We start from the raw sequence: 17,426 nt of genomic DNA on the forward strand, positions 1-17,426 counted from the left end.
GGCAGTATTCATCAGCCATCCTAGCCTTTATCTCATTCCCGACAGCAACATCAAATACCATCCATGACAAACACCAACGAATCTTCAATTGAAACTCCAAAATCCTCCTCTTCAAACATCGAAACTGTTATGTTCAACAACAATGGTGGAGACTTTACAAACTACTCATCCACACCCATCACCATCTACAAATTGAATGGCCAAAACTACATCCAATGGTCTCAATCCTTCATGTTTCATGTCCGCAACAAGGAGAAAGAAGATAATCTCATCGGAAATATCACCAAACCAGATGAAAAAGATGCTGGTTATCGGATTTGGAAGAGAGATAACAGCCAAGTTATGTCTTGGTTAGTGAATTCCACGGAGCCACACATAGGAGAAAATTTTCTCCTATATGAAACAACTGTAGAGATCTAGGAGGCTGCAAAAGACACTTATTCTCACAAAGACAACAACCCCGAACTGGTGACAATTGAGGGCGTCTTGTATGATCTCCTACAAGGTGATTTATCTGTGACCGAGTATTACAACAAACTCCATCAAAGTTGGCAGCAACTGGACGCTTTTGAAAAATATTCCTGGGATACTACCGCTGATCTCAAACAATACAAGAAGATAATTGAGAATAAGTGGATCTACAAATTTTGCTTGGGACTAAATTCAAGTCTTGATGCTGTAAGATGAAGGATATTTAGCATAAAACCGCTACCAAGCTTACGTCTAAGGTCCGAAGGGAAGAGAGTAGACGCCATTTGATGCTAGGGATGGAAAAATCAGCTAGTGGTGGTGAGTCATCAGTCTTGGTTGCCCAAAACCAGCAGCAACCACGCAAAGGGGGAGGGCCATGGTGTGAACATTGCCACCACCCTGGTCATACCAAAGAAACCTGCTGGAAACTCCTTGGAAAACCTGCTGATTGGAAGCCAAAGACAGCAACAGAGAAGGAAATTCGAGGCATGGCTGGCAGTTCAGAGCAACTTGCAAATTTTAGCAAAGAGGAACTTGATGGACTGAGAAGGCTACTGCAATCACAACAAAACAGTTGTTGGGTCAGGTTCCATAGCTCAAAAAGGTAACTTTCTTAAGGCTTTGACTGTAAAACAAGAGCACTATAAACCTTGGATTGTAGACTCTGGTGCTTCCGATCACATGACAGGAGATAGGCGAGTTTTCCACACATATTCTCCTTGTAATGAAACTCTCATAGTTAGAATTGCATATGGTTCTTTGGCAAAAGTTGAAGGAACTGGTTCAGTTGTGGATCCAGGGACATAACACTCAAATTTGTTCTATATGTTCCTAATTTAGACTGCAACCTACTCTCCATAAATAAAATTACCCAAGATCTTAACTGTATAGTTAATTTTTTTTCCTTATGTCTATGAATTTCAAGATTTGACTTCGGGGAGGATGATTAGCAGTGCTAGGAGTCATGTTGGGCTCTATCATCTTGAGGTTCAACTGGATTCTGCAAGACAATCTCATCTAGGAGTGAGTGAACATATTTCTTGTCACAATAATTCTTGTGTGTCTGTTAGTGAGTTGAAAAGTGAGAGTGAGAGGTTGGTGATGGTGTGTCATTACATGTTAGGTTACCTAAGTTTTATGTACTTATCCAAACTTTTCCCAAGTTTATTCAGACATAAAAGTGCTAGTTCTTTTCAGTGTGAAATTTGTTAATTTGCAAAACACTCTTGCATTTCATACCCAATTCAGCCATACAAAGCATCGAAACCTTTTTCTATGATCCACAGTGATGTTTGGGGTCCATCTCAAGTTCCAAATGTCATAGGAGCTCGGTGGTTCATCTCTTTCATAGATGATCACACACGCCTCACATGGATTTTTCTCATGAAAAATAAATTAGAAGTTCCTCAAATATTTAAGAATTTCAAAACAATGATTAAAAATCAATTTCAAACTTCTATTAAAATACATAGAACTGACGATGGAAGAGAGTTTTTAACTCTTATCTTGGCTCATATCTATCAACTAAGGGAATCATACACCAAAGTTCCTGTGTAGATACCCCTCAGCAAAATGGGATAGCCGAGAGAAAGAATAGACACCTTCTGGACATTGCCAGGTCTCTGTTGTTTTCATCCAATGTTCCAAAACGTTTTGGGGGTGAGGCCATACTTACAACAGCATACCTAATCAATCGACTTTCATCCAAAGTACTAGATTTTTCCACTCCAAATCAAGTATTTTTACAACACTTTCCTCAAAGTCGATTGATTTCCTCTCTTCCGCTAAAAATATTTGGGTGTACTGTGTTTGTGCATATTCATCAACAACATCGAACCAAGCTTGACTCTCGATCCACCAAATGTATCTTTATAGGGTACTCTCCCAACCAAAACGGTTACAAATGGTTTTGTCCTAACAACCAAAAGTTTTATCACACCATGGATGTCACATTTTTTGAAACCAAACCCTATTACCCCAAAATTGATATTCAGGGGGAGAGTTCTAGTCAAAGTCAACCACAAGAATATCAGCTTTTCTTGGATAGCATAGATTGCACACCAGCAACACTGGAAACACCTGAAACACCTTCTCCAAGTGTCCAAATTGAACCTGAAGCAAAATCAATTGATTCTGAATTTCCCGAGATAATTGTCTATCACAGAAAAAGGGGAGAACCGAAGGAATCAGAGACTCTAGCAGATTCACAGATACTGCCAGCATATGAACCTGAGGTAAAAATCCCTACATCTGACTTATAGACTGTGGAGGAAAATTCTGCAGGTACTAGTTTAAGTGATCATGATAATTCCAATGAGAACCTATCCATTGCACTCAGGAAAGGGGTGAGAGAATGCAGAAGTAGGCCCTTGTACCCTATTGGCAACTATGTGAATTATGAGGGACTATATTCATCTTGCCAAGCATTCACCAACAAAATCAATTCTATCTCCATTCCTGATTCAATCCAAGAAGCCATGGCTATCCCAAAATGGAAGAAGGCAGTTAATAAAGAAGTTAATGCTCTATTGAAGAATGGTACTTGGGAAATTACTGATTTGCCTCATGGAAAGAATGTGATTTGGTGCAAGTGGATCTTCATTGTAAAAACAAAGGCAGATTATAGTATTGAGAGATACAAGGCTTGGTTGGTAGCTAAGGGATTTACTCAATCCTATGGCATAGATTATGAGGAGATTTTTGCTCCAGTTGCAAAACTCAACACTATTCGGATACTTCTCTCTTGCAGCAAATTTGGATTGGCCCCTCCATCAACTAGATGTCAAGAATGCATTCTTGAACGGGAATCTAGAAGAGGAGATCTATATGGACATTCCCCAGGGACTACAGAACTCATCAAACATCAACAAAGTTTGTAGACTAAAGAAGTCACTTTATGATCTCAAACAATCACCCCGAGCTTGGTTTAAGAGATTTACTAGAGTTATGAAGAGTAATGGGTATATACAGGGACAGTCTGATCATACAATGTTTGTCAAACATTCTTCAGAAGGACTGATTTCTACGTTGATTGTCTATGTTGATGATATTGTTCTAACAGGGGATTATGCTGAGGAGTTTCCAAGAGTCAAAGAATTTCTGACTAGAGAGTTTGAGATCAAGGACCTAGGTAAACTCACATACTCCTTGGGAATGGAAGTGGCTAGGTCTAAGCGGGGCATTGCAGTTTCTCAAAGAAAGTATGTAGTGGATCTTCTTAAAGAAACAGGTATGCTTGGGTGTAAACCTGCAGAGACACCTATGGACTACACTACCAAACTTGGTTCAAATAAAGAAAGTACTCCTGTAGATAAGGGAAGATATCAAAGGCTTGTAGGGAAATTGATCTATCTCTCACATACTAGGCCTGACATAGCATTCTCAGTAAGTGTTGTTAGTCAGTTCATGAACAACCCTATTGAAGAACACATGACAGCGGTGTACAGAATCTTGAGATACTTGAAAATGACTCCAGGAAAGGGACTGTTATTCAGAAAAAACTCAAGCAAGGAAGTGGAATTGTATTCTGATGCAGACTGGGCATGCTCAATCACAGATAGATGATCCACTTCTGGATATTGTACCTATGTTTGGGGAAATTTGACAACATGGAGAAGTAAAAAGCAAGTTGTGGTGGCTAGAAGTAGTGCAGAAGCGGAATTTCGAGCTATGGCTCATGGTATTTGTGAAGGAATTTGGGTGAAAAGAGTATTAGCCGAATTGAAGATACCTTCTGAGGGAACAATCCAGCTACTGTGTGATAGTCAATCTGCCATCAGTATTGCTAAAAATTCAATTCATCATGATCAAACCAAGCATGTGGAAATAGATTGGCATTTTATCAGAGAAAAGATAGAAGGGAAAGTAATCAAGCCTGTTTACATTCCTTCTAATCTCCAGACGGTCGATATCCTAACTAAAGCACTTCTAAGGGCGCATTTTGAAGATCTTAGTTGCAAGTTGGGTATGATAAATATTTACAACCCAGCTTGAGGGGGAGTGTTGGGATTCTTTGCTATAAATTAGCTATAAATTAGGCTACAAATCAGGTGTAATTAGCTATATAATTGTTTCCTTATTTAGAATAGATTAGGCAAGATTTTCTCTTCTAAAATAGGGAACAAGTCCTAACGTTTAGGACTCCAATTGTATATAAAAACATGTTATGCTGGAATAGAAAAAACAGGTCATTCAAACCTAATTATTCACATTACCCGAGTAAGTGCATTTACCCGAATAAGTATATTACCAAGAAGCAAACAAGGCTTAATATCTAAAGTTAGTTCAATTAGGTTGGATCAGGGTTAAGACCCAGGGGTACTTTTCTTCCCCAAACCACACTAAAACAAATGTAAATAGAGTTCAGATCTACACCCCATAAGGGAATATCCCACAGCATATCCCTGCCATGTATTGAGAACATCTCCTGATGATGACATTATCATTTCTGATACTATCATCCGGAAATATTCCTAAAATAGATTATTAGTGTCCAAAATTGGCCAATTAGTCGGCAGCCTACTCAGTTTCCCTAAACACATGCAAGTAAAAGAGCGTGAGCGATTATACTTGCACCCATCAAGAATATTCTTGATGTTCAACGATTATCCTTTTATGCTTTTAAACTTCACTTTGCAACCTAATGCTGCCCACATATTCACCAAACTGATCGAACACACACCAATATCTTTGCCAACCACTTACAGCCGTACAAGACCTTCCTTTTGTTGTTTTTTGCTATAACTCTAATCGCGCACCTCCAACCCAACACAACGAAGTTGATCCTCTTCACTTTTGGGGGGCTTCAACCTAACTTGAACAGTGCTACACAGAACCTGGTCTGCCTGATGAAACAGACGAAGGTAATCGAGACAGCTCATCTAGCTCTCTCAAGTCTCAATGGTCATCACTCATCAGTTTCGGTCAATCACGTCTCTCTTTATGTTTCTTAATTTTCAATCTCTCTCTTCTCTCTTTCCTACCGACTCTGTATTCTCTATTCATGATTTTATTCTCTTTTTTTTTCTCCCTCTCTCTTCCCATCCTTTTCTTCTTTTCCCTCCCGATTTGGGTGAGGGTGGATACAACCAGCTAAATATATTAGTAGGAAAATAGACACAAATCAAACTTTTCACTAATTATTAAGTCAAATTTAAGCCCAATATATAAGCCCATTTGTTAATCTAGCCGAGCCAATCTCAGATTCATGGCTCTTAAAACTCGAGAACCTAATTAACTTATATTATATAATATTTTTAATATATATATATATATATATATATATATATATTTTTATACTATAATCTTTTATTTTTTTTTCATAAAACTTGGCTTATTGTAAGTTCAAACATGATCTCTAGCCTTATATTTTTCTGCCAAGCTGAGCTTGAATAACCATATATTTCTGTCGATTCAGCTCGAATATATCCCTAATCACAGGAAAAAACAATGAGAATACAACAAATTATCAACAACCAAACCAGTGAACAACCTCACCAAGCAACTTGACATCTGGAACCTTTAGTCCTTCGAGCTATCCAGTCGGTAGCTCCATTCAAAGACCTAGGAACATAAACAAAAAAGTAGCCATATCAAAACAATTACAAGCAGGCTTTTTTTTTCCGAAAGATGAAGCAGTCTTTATTTGATCCACCAAATTCTCCCCTCTCCCATCTTCTCAGTATTAATTTAAATCTGAACAACCGAAGGGCATATGGTAAAACAAATAATTTCAATGAGATGGTGAAAATGCCAAACTTCAACATTCGAAGTTAACAATGGACATTGCAAATTGTGAACAGGCAACAGCATCTGGAGTACTAAACAATGGGTCCCCGCAGATATTTAATACGGGGTTGAGAAATGCAGCATCAAATTGCCATTTAACAGAGAATAGAAGTTCTTCAGTACATGCAGCCAAGAAAAACACTGCAACATGTCCTATAACTTGCAAAAGCATCAGATTTGATTCTGTTTGTCACTGCTCTCCACTGTATGGGTGGTTTCTGAGTCCCACCCACCATTCCACTGAACAGGTCCACAAGAACTTGAGCTCCCACGGATCCGTTTCTGCAGGTGTTCTAAGCTCGCCACTCGCTGCAAGGAAGATGTCCGGCCCATCTTTGTGTCCCCAGTGACATGCTGCACATCTTCAACCGCAGCAACTGGAGGAACATCAGGCAAGCCACCATTATTCACTCTGTGATCATGTGTTGTAGTATGATGAGATGGAGGAGGAGCACCAGCAGCAGGTTGACAGAAGTGCCGTTTAGGATCATCATGCACAGGGACAGCAGCATCTGCAGATGTGTCAGATGAGCTACCAGAAAAGCCCATGGCCTCATTATTGTTTATATCAGCAGACATGGCCTGGAGAAAGGGGTTAAATCCCGTCACTCTCTTAACTGTCTCTTCTGCCATCTTCACCTGGAAATAACTATGCAAACATAAGCACAATGTCTTACCCTCAAAAAAGGCAGCGATTTTAAAGTGTTTTATCATAAATATAGAATAATCAGTATCATGATATCATATGCATTGTAAACAGAAATAGAAATGCAAGGGTACAACGTCAGGATTGTATAACCTAACTTTAGCTCTATCAAAAACCTTATCACCATACCATTATCATCATCATTGTCATCTTTCTTTCCACACTTTATTGGGGTTGGGGGTTTGATGCTTTATGAATACCTGTACTGCCATTTTACTCTATGTAAGAGCATATATTCTGTGGAAGCATTTGAATCTTCTCCTGAAATGAATTAGAACCTCTTGAAATCTATTTCTTTTTCATTATGTAGCAAGGAGTTAAAGTATGTTATAAGATTTCTCACCAGATTGTAGATGATTCTGCAACTGTATGGAAAGGAGACAAGGGACGAGGGGATTTAAGTCATCTTACACTGTATCACATTCTTATCAACCGTCCACAAATATAGAAAAAGGAAGAGAAAATTAAACAACAAACAAAATGATCGATTGGTTTCATTATCATGAAAAAAGGAGCTTACTTTAGAAACCAACCAAATCGTAGGTCTGACTTATCTGCATGTGCATCATGCCCGTCTATGACCTGGTATAAAACAATTACATAGGCTAGTTGACTGCTCAAGTTCTACTGTTCTACACATCCATAAAGGGTGTTGAAAATGGTCAACAAAATCCAAGAAAAAAGAGGATGGTTTACTTAAATCCAAAAAGACGATTTCACCAATAAGTTCCCAAAGAACTGTCAAAGGATGATTTCACCAATAAGTTCCCAAAAAACTGTCATTCTAGTTCCATACCTTGTACATGTATTATGACACCAAGAAAACAGAGTTTATTGGGCCATAAGATGGTCCATTATCAAAATTCTGAACATAGTTGTCAAGGCACCACCACCTAGGAGATGCCTAGGCAACAGGGCAATGGAGGGTCACTAGGTCCAAGTGCTGTTTTTGTACAAAGCATCATAATATAGTTTTATATTTTTTATTTTATAGATTATAACATTATAATAGACATTATTACATTAAATTCATTCTGTGGATTTATAATATTTTCATAATTCATATACTAGGTTCTTCTTCTTCTTAGGCAAAGAAGGGTTTCACCCTTCTCCTTTTTGCTTTTTAGGTTTTCTCCTTTCTTTTTTCTAAGACACTGTTCCACTTCTTCCACGCCTTATCTTTTTTTCTTGGGACAAAAAAAATCTAAGTTTTCCTTCTTTCTTCTTTCCATCTCATAAATATGTTGATTTTCCATGTTTTGATACAAAGTTCATACATATTTGATGAAGATTATTAAATGATGATTGCTGGTTGCTATGAAACCTAAAGAATTACCCTACGATTTAGTGTTTTACTTCAAAAGATCTATCACCTAGGCAACAAAGGTGCTCCCCCGTCACTAAGAAAACTTTGGCTGCCCACATTTGACAGCATGTACTGTCTAGAGGCTCTTTCCAAGTGACATGTTAGTTCATACAGCCATACCTTCAGCACTGTTACTGTTATTGGAGTTCATATGAACTAATGTGTCATGCACAGGGAGAGATCTGTCTAAGCACAGGCTATCAGTTGTAGACAGCCTAAGTGTTTCCCTTGTCAACTAGCTTTGCCTTGATAACCATGGTTCCAAAAGCCCTAGAACTGGAAAAATCCAAAGCAGCAAATAGCAATAACCTATATTATTAGGCAACGGTAAGTTTGAGTTTCAGTAGCCATTAGCAAACTCAATCATCGTTGAAGCAAGCCAAGCTCTCTTACCTTCATAATAGAAAAACACTCCTTGGCCCTGTCCTTTCCACAGGTAAAGACTATCAATCTTTACAATCAAATATTACAAGAGAAACATCAGAAAGGCAGTTCAATAAAGACAAAGGACAGAACCAGTTAAACAAGGTACACCCAGGAATGAATGCAACTAGGCTGAGAAAACCAAAACTGTGCTAAGATTGATTTCATCCACATGACACTTTTCTGTGGAGTGTGCGTATGCATGTTAAGAATTATTGTCCTGTTTAACCACTTATCTATTTTCCTAGAGTGCATGTATGCACAATCATCCGAGTGATTACAATGTTTAATAACATTCTCTTTATAAAACTATCAAACTTCAACAAATTTGACCAAAACAATCAGAAAATATCTGATGCCTTACCTTTGCCCTCAATGTTTCAACATCTGCTTTTAGAATTCTGTTATCAACAGCAGCTTCATTGTACTTCTGACTTATGTCTGCAAGACGCTTCAATAATGAAGAATTCTCAACCCTTAATTGTGCAACCTATAGCATCATTAGCAAAGAACTGATAATTATCATCAACGATAGACGAACTTAAGGCATATATAGGCAAGATACAGGCCAAACCTGATTCTCAAGCTCATTTAAATGTGCTTGTTTTCTTCTTCTGGAGCGTCTGGCCGATTCTCTATTTGACAGCATCCTGAGTCATATCAAGTAGCTCAATTAAAAGGCAAGGAGAACCCCCAAGGTTTACAAATATTAACAATGTAGGCATTCGTGACTACTTTGTGCAAAGTAAGCAAAAGTAACACGGTTGGAAACATTTTTTTATGTGTATGCATTCTACAGAGGCATTATGATAAGGCTTTTTATTCACATAAAGAGTGCTGTCAACTAGTCAGATTGGTCATGGCAGACCTGGTCCTGAACTAACAAATAAATATGCAGAACAAATCTTGACTCAGAACCAACCCAATTATTAATTAGAGCTGGCCCAATACCCAATTATAATTGACAGCTCCACTTTTGTCCTGTAATTTGACAATAAACTGACCTTTGTTAAATTGACACATTTGGACATGATAATTTGATATACTGAAGTATACCATAAGAAAGATAGGCATTAGACTAGGGATATCTTTGTAATATAGTCAGTTCTGGTCTTAATCAGTTCAGAGCAACCAAAACCAGTTTGATTCTGTCAGGTCCACCTGACCCATTGATAGCCCTTGATATATCCTAGCTTGCACAGGGAAATTCAAGAGTTTCATATGCCCATGTGGTATGTGTAAAAGGGAAATTCAAGATAACATCTAGAGCATTATGCTCTTTTAGATGCTGGATACCAAATGAATGCAATGATATATACACTTGATGTTCGAGTATTTAGAGAGCAGAACCCTCCTACATCTCCATGCACCAACCTCCTAGAACACACGAAATAATTCAAAATAAAGTTAGTGGAACCTATGATTACCTTCTTACACGCTTTGCATCAGCAGGATCCATATTCTCAGTTATTTCTGTTTCTCCATCAACTTCATCATCATCTGATTGCTCTCTTGATGATCCACTGGTTGTTGGCTTAGTCTGAGCCCCCAATTTTTTCTGGATAGCAGGTAAGGCTGAAACTCCAACCCCACAAGCCTTGTCTTGAGCTCTGGAGAATCCATATCCAGGTCCTGCATCGCAAAAGCATAGTTAAATCTCAGCCAATGCATATCTATTACTATGATGTATCAAGACCTAGACCATGCCCCTTTTGGAGGGGCTCCCCTGTAAAAGGATACATATGTGTTCCTACGCTAGCATACAAGTTGCACAAAATAGATTTTTTTTTTTTTTTTTGAGAATAGGTAAAGTAAAATTTTATTAATAGAACAGAAAATTACAACAGAAGCCCCCAAAGACAAGGAGCCAAAAACAGTAGACCACACTGCATTACATCATAACTTAAGCAGATCCCTAGCTCTCAACTGAGAGCTGAGGACTGAGTTCTGAAGACGCTTGGCTGCAGCAACCCAGGAAATGAGCTTGCCAAAAGCAAAGGAGATCAACAATCTAAGTCATTAGCTTTATTCTGGAAGATCCTCCTATCTCTTTCAGCCCAGACTGCAGAAAATGGCTGCAGGCAAGACACTCCAAATACACCTAGCCAGCCTGGACAAACCCTGAAACTCCAGCTTCATAGCAGTTCCAAAACAGAGTTTGGCATACACCAGTGAAGCCCCAGGCCCGATAGGAAGTGTCTCCAGATAGCAGACATTACAGAGCAGTGAATGAACAAATGGTTGCAGTCTTCATCCTCTCCTGACCAGAGATTTTTTCGTAGGACACCTGTCAAGGGCAGCAGCCCAGACCAAAGCACCCACTTTAGAGGGAACTGTTGGGTTCCAAATTTTCCCAGCTGGAACTTTTAACTGACCACCTTCATTCAGTACCCCAGCAAAAGAGTTAACAGAGAAAGAGCCATCAGCACTGTGCTTCCAGCTCCAAGAATCCTCAGCCAACAAGTCTATGGACTGCCTGTACATAGGAAGTTGCACAAAATAGATCCATCATCACAATCACTTTTCTAGCCAATGAGTCGGCTAAGAAATTGACATACCAAATGAATGGGTGGTTCAGGTTGAGTCAAAAACCCATCTCCTTCCTAATCTGGTGGCTCAACCTCCAAGGGCTACTCCATCTGTTCTGAGACACCCACCCCAAGGGACGATATGAGTGCCCAATTCTCATAGTAGCCTAAGCGCCTTAAGAAGACACATGCCTTGCAGACTATATAGCCCCTTGTGAACCTGCATCACAAAAAACGGTGTACCAACCACAGTGAGCAGGTTCCAAGGCCAATACAACATTGCAATTTGATAAATCTCCACATATACATATCTTCTAGTGGCATCCTATTCAGAAGTGACTATGACTGGCTTCTGAAATATCCGTGCATTAACATCTCTGCAACTAATGCTGCATTCACTACAATCAGTATCAGAACATCAATTCACAACCAGATTCCTACTCAGAACCCCCAAAAGGTTATAATAATTTGATGACCTCAATACACCCTCAACCACAACAGAAGCACCACTAACAATCCTTGACTCTACAACCATCAATTCCAAGGATGACACTAAAATACAAAACCTAATGTTGTAAATCCACATATCAACCAATAATCACCTCTTCCTCAAGGTACAACTTTCAAACCTAAAGAACCTAATATCTTCATTATAATCACACCAGCATAAGGGAAGTCATGATCTGTTTTCTTTTGGTTACTAATTTCTCTTTCTCATTCTTTAACTTGTACTATTCAGTTACCTACATTTTCTCCTTTTTTTCTCTATTTTTTGAGCAAAATTAGAGGATTAAAAAATATATGTAGATTACTTTCCAGTGTTTTAGAGGAGAAAGGCACAAGGCACAAAGTGCAAGACAAGGTGCACACCTTTTCGAAGCAAGGACAAATTTTTGACAAAATTTAAAAAAAAAAAAACATAAAAAATAGTAATACATATAAATGCAAACCACAAATTTTAAAACATTTGTTTTTAAACCAAGTGTTTTTATCTGTGCATCCAAGCACAAAAGGATTAGCATTCTACTATTCTGAAGGGTTCAAATAAGGATAGAAACATAGAAAGATGCAGACCTTTAGCAGAAGTTTGAGATCCCAATTGTGAAGCATCTGAAGTCTGTGATGCATTTTCAGCTAAAAGAGCAGAGTCATGAGGTTTGGCAGCCTGTAAAAATGGGCCATAGATATGTAAGGCATCCAAATTAAATAATAAATAATAACAAAAGTAGAATATTCCTCCAACTATATAAATTTTAGATGCCCATAGACCAATTGAGTGAAAAAAATATTAATCAATATAAAAAAACCTTAAGATGAAATGAGACTCCTACTGAGCAATCAAATAGGATGTACAAGCAACAAAGTCAGGTAAACGGCGCAAACCTAAAAGGTTGTCAGACCGTAATGAAAAAAAAAATGACAGGAGAATATTATTACAACCAAAGGAAAGCTCACATGGACAGGTTACAAAAAAAAGACCTAGGTGAAGTAAAATTTCTGAAAATAGTGAACCATAGCCAATTAAAAGTGGACATTTTTCCTCTACAATTTTAAATTTAAATCTTTAAAAACATGAATTCTAAACCATAGTTTACCATTCTAAAAGGTGAAGCAAAATGGGTTGAGTTTCCAAATCTGAAGTAACAAGGGATGAGGGGAGATTGTAAATAATAGCATTTAGTATGCTATTTACTTTGAAGGCAAAGTTGTAAAACCTTAAAAATCAACTATCATACTAATAAATAAGATGGTATTTAATGTACTATTTATTATTCACTTAAAGGAAAAAGTGTTAAGAATAATCAATAATACAACTATTGTATTGGATGGGCAAATTTCTTTGGAAAAATCAGGAAACAACTATTTACTTTTTTTTATTGGAAACGGTAACTTTCATTCATTAATAAAATTATGTGCCATTTGGAAAGTCTTTTTTAGAAGATCTTCCGGCAAACCTGATAGCCAAAAGACGATATGAACTTTTGCATTAAGATCTTAGCAACTTGAAGACCATTCATTGGTTAAGGCATGTCTTTCCGCGCAAAGAAAAGTTGAAAAAAACAGCAAAAGGCTCCATTTGGAGCTTCCCGAAAATAGCCCAAAACAGGCTTCCCGTGCCTTTTTAGGGCTGCAAAATTTTGAGCAAGGCACAAAATAAAAAACAATCAAAATAAATTAAGAAAATATTAAAAATAGTACTAATTAAAAAAATCAAACTTTAATTTTAAACTAAATGATTTAAAAAACCTATTAGTTCAAATTAAAATAATAAAACATATTCAAAGTGAAAATGCAAAAATATAATAAAAAATAGCATATAAAACATATTCAAGCATGCCAAGCTTTCAATTTCTTTATTTCTTTCCCCATTGCATTATTTCAAATAACAACTAATGGGATGTCAAAACATTTTTCATTCTCAATCCCTACAAAAAAAAATGATTTTATAATTTTGATTTCTCTTTTAAAAATTTCTTTTATTAGGATGATGAATGAACAGCATTCGCAAATAGGGGGTTCTCGGAGTTTTGGTGAATGACTGAAGAGATTAAGAATTTTCAGAATTTCTTGTAAGGATTAAGAATTTAAGACACTGGCATGGACTTGTTTGGGCTTGTCTCAAGGGGCTTGGTTTGGGGGATCTGGGGGCGGAGCCCTCGGCCCAGCCGCTAGGCATAGAAAAGAAGCAAATTGCACAACTTTTTTGAAAATGCGCACACCTGGGCTGAAGCACAAGGTGCACCAGACGCACACCTTTTAACCCTGTGCGCCCAAACGTGCCACTTAAATCATTAGAGATGAGAGATGGGGAAATGTCATGAATAATAGCATTTAATGTACCATTTCATTAGGGTGAAGTTGAAAAGCAAAATTATGAGGATAATCAATAATAATAGCATTTAATATACCATTTCATGGATAAACAACACTATCCTTGAAAAAAATTGGATGCAACTAATTGTTGGATGCTCTTCCAGTATAGGGTAATTAATAGGGTAATTAAATCTAAAATCTAAATATAGATTAGATTAGGGCTGTTCATAACAAGACCCAAACCGATTAAACAGACCAACCCGAGTTGGCCGGTTTTTCTTCAGCATCGGTCGGTTTTGGGTTACAACAAAACATAAACCGATGATTCGGTTTGGTTTCGGTTTTCATGTGTGAAAACCGAAACCGAACCGACCCGAACCAACTTAGATATATATTATATATATAATATATTTCAGATATTATATATATATGTATATATATATATATATTTCAGCTTTATTTCAGAAATATACATATTATATATAAAATTTCTGATATATAAAATATCAGTTTTAATCCATCAAATCATTTTTATTTCCAGGCATCCAGCCTTTGCTTTTTTAGACTTGAATCCTTTACCGTTCACACCGAGAGAACCATTCACAAAACCGACCCAAATCAATTCAAACCGACTAGGTTGGTTTTACTTAGTACTGGGTTGGTTTCGGTTTCATTTCTAGGTAAACCGACCAGGTCGGGTCAGTTGGAAAGATGCCAGTAAACCGACCCAACCCGACCTGTGAACAGCCCTAGATTAGATTAGGAGAGTATTATTTGCTGTCAAAGCTTCAATAGCAAAATATCTTGCTGAAATGCCATAATTGGATGGGCATTCTAGTAATAAACATCCATAGATGTATTGACGAAAATGCTTCCAAAGTTGCTCCCTTATCCAATTACCAAACTGCATTTTGCTGCTGAAGCTTCAACAGCATATTTGTGCTAAGATTAGGAGTTAGACTCTCTTAAATGGACAAAGCTTTCGTTTTGGAGACACAATGGATTTGAAGACACTTCCACATATGGTTTTCCTCTCTCCTAGTTATTTCACACAAACGAATAGCTAATCTTTACTATGTGATGCCGACACTTGTCTTGGCCCCACATCAAAATGACAACCATCCCAAATATTTTAATAGCATGTTACTAGACAATAAAAATTAGCTTTTAGATTTTACTACACGATCGTCTATAGGTTTTTGAAGATAGAATTCACAAAATACGGAACTCTTAACAGTAAATGCTGATTTTAGATGTGTGGCCAAGTTCATGTTTTTCCACCTTTCTCAGTCAGACACCTGGACACAGATCGTATTCTTATTCCTGTATGAAAGACTGGAATAGAAACTTAAAAGTACTGATGCCCGACACAAGCAACCCATAGCCTTACTAAGTAGTCATATAGGTTTACTAACCATGTCGAGCAAAGATTTTATGATTCAACTGTCTCGTCTCTCAACCCATGCCGACATCTATCAGAACTAAACCTATCCTCCACCAATGAATAAAATTCCTAGAATCACGTATCCTACTTAAAATACAGAATTCAGATTCAGAAAACACCCAAAAAATTAATAGAAGCAAGATTTTAATTCAAAAAGATCACATCCAAGTCTACAAGCGCGGAACCTATGTACTCGTTAAGAATTTGCAAATATCCACAAGAAAAAAAAAATAAAGAAAGAAAAGCAAACAAACAAACAAAAGGCAGAAACAGAGCGACAAGAGTTTAGAGACTATATTCTGATAAGCCCAGAATAGTCTTCGATCCAAACATATAACACACTTGCTTTTCCTGTTCCGGAAAAAAAGGTAACAAGATCGCAGAATCAAATAGTGCTTAAGTTCTAAAAGAAAGTTCTGATGTTGGTAAAATCCTTAGCAAAGAACCAAACAGCTGAAAGACGAAAAATTAATAAGAAAAACACGTGATTGCAATACTGAACCGACACTGCATTACCTAGAGCAAATCCAAACAAAAATATCGGTATGCATCGTGGACAGAATTCGAGTGATGAAGAAAAATCCAATCAATCGCAAAAAAATGGGAAAGCAAACAACTTCGCAAACCAAGTAATCCCACAAGAAGCACAAATCAACCAAGTAATCCAAAAAGGAATTCTGATCCCATACAAATTCAAAGGAAAAGAAAAAGAGAAATGACCCGAGACAAGGCAACAGCGGCGCAAGCAAGATTGAGACGACTCTTAAGGAACGCCTGGTACTCCTCGGAATCAATCGGCACATTGGGAGAGGGATCAGAGTGAGGCGGAGGAGGGGGAGGAGGAGGCTTCTTGATCTCAACGACTTCATCGTCACGTCCATTGGCAGGTCTCTGTGAAGCCTCGTGAGACGCGAAAGGCGGAGTAACGGACGAAGCTGCAGACACGGAAGACGGCGAAGTTTCAGCTACAGAAGAAGCTTCCTGCAGGAACCTCTGAAAAGCCCACTCGGACGAGCTCCGGTTCATTTTTAAATCCTCGAGTTGCTGCACTGTGGATGACTGAGAGGGCGGCGCCGGCGCCGGCGCCACCGGTGGCGGTGGCGGTGGCCAAAACGGGTCGGGAATATCTTCCACCGAGAACACCCTATCCATTTTCTCTCTCTATATCCCTTCTTTCTCTCTCAACAATCTGGTATGGCGCTTTTGTTCTTCTAACTCGTGAGTCGTGACGCGGTGACGGACGGTATCACATAGATTAGAAGAGACGACGACTTCTTTTCCTTTCTCATCCAATATCCATGGGCCCTTTATAAACCTTTTTGGGCCTTCTTCCACTATCGGATGCTGGGACGCCCATTGAGAGAAATTTAGAAGTAGGGCCCATTTGTCCACTATTCGTTCGACATACCACGTCAGCCGCTCAAATTCTACACGCTGGATCCTACGTCTCATCTATTAACCGCTGGACATCAAAACCTTTCTATCGGATGGCTGAGACATCTTCAGCATCAGTTTCCTTTTTAGGGAATATAGCATCTGATACACGCTGGATCCTACGTCTCATCTATTAACCGCTGGACATCAAAACCTTTCTATCGGATGGCTGAGACATCTTCAGCATCAGTTTCCTTTTTAGGGAATATAGCATCTGATGTGTCAAAAGATATACCTACCAAAAATAGAAAAGCAGAATTTAGAAGCATTATCTTCTTTTTTTTTCATATTAGCAAGTTGCCGCTATTGTTATTATCTGATTATTAGTAAAAAAAATTATTATTTATTTTCACCGCACGTGAGGCCCAGAACCGGGCTGTCCAATAAGAGATCTCGGTTGCAGGCCCAATCTCAGGTCTCATGTTGGCAAGGAATCTCTGATCATGAAAATAG

General features: G+C 38.1%; 1 protein-coding gene across 1 annotated transcript; it reads right to left on the reverse strand.

Annotated features, from left to right (window-relative positions):
* Window positions 1-6,211: 6,211 nt before the first annotated feature.
* On the reverse strand, window positions 6,212-16,825 carry LOC104589643 (light-inducible protein CPRF2-like). Its single transcript, XM_010248025.3, has 6 exons — window positions 16,260-16,825; window positions 12,356-12,446; window positions 10,181-10,385; window positions 9,328-9,403; window positions 9,118-9,243; window positions 6,212-6,897 (listed from the first exon to the last, which is right to left on the reverse strand). The coding sequence occupies exons 1-6, from the start codon at window positions 16,689-16,691 to the stop codon at window positions 6,430-6,432; spliced, it is 1,398 nt and encodes a 465-aa protein (XP_010246327.1). The 5' UTR covers window positions 16,692-16,825; the 3' UTR covers window positions 6,212-6,429.
* Window positions 16,826-17,426: the final 601 nt, after the last annotated feature.

This window comes from Nelumbo nucifera, chromosome 1, assembly GCF_055504915.1.
Source record: "Nelumbo nucifera cultivar China Antique chromosome 1, China Antique-T2T, whole genome shotgun sequence".
NCBI classification, from domain to species: domain Eukaryota; kingdom Viridiplantae; phylum Streptophyta; class Magnoliopsida; order Proteales; family Nelumbonaceae; genus Nelumbo; species Nelumbo nucifera.

Bases quoted from the DNA above. Each gene is read 5' to 3' on its own strand.
- LOC104589643 (XM_010248025.3), bottom strand. From the start codon at position 16,691: ATGGATAGGGTGTTCTCGGTGGAAGATATTCCCGACCCGTTTTGGCCA. The intron at 12,447-16,259 runs GTCATTTCTCTT...CCATTTTTACAG, and splicing joins CCGCTGTTGCCTTGTCTCGG to GCTGCCAAACCTCATGACTC. The intron at 9,244-9,327 runs GTTTGGCCTGTA...ATGATGCTATAG, and splicing joins TAAATGAGCTTGAGAATCAG to GTTGCACAATTAAGGGTTGA.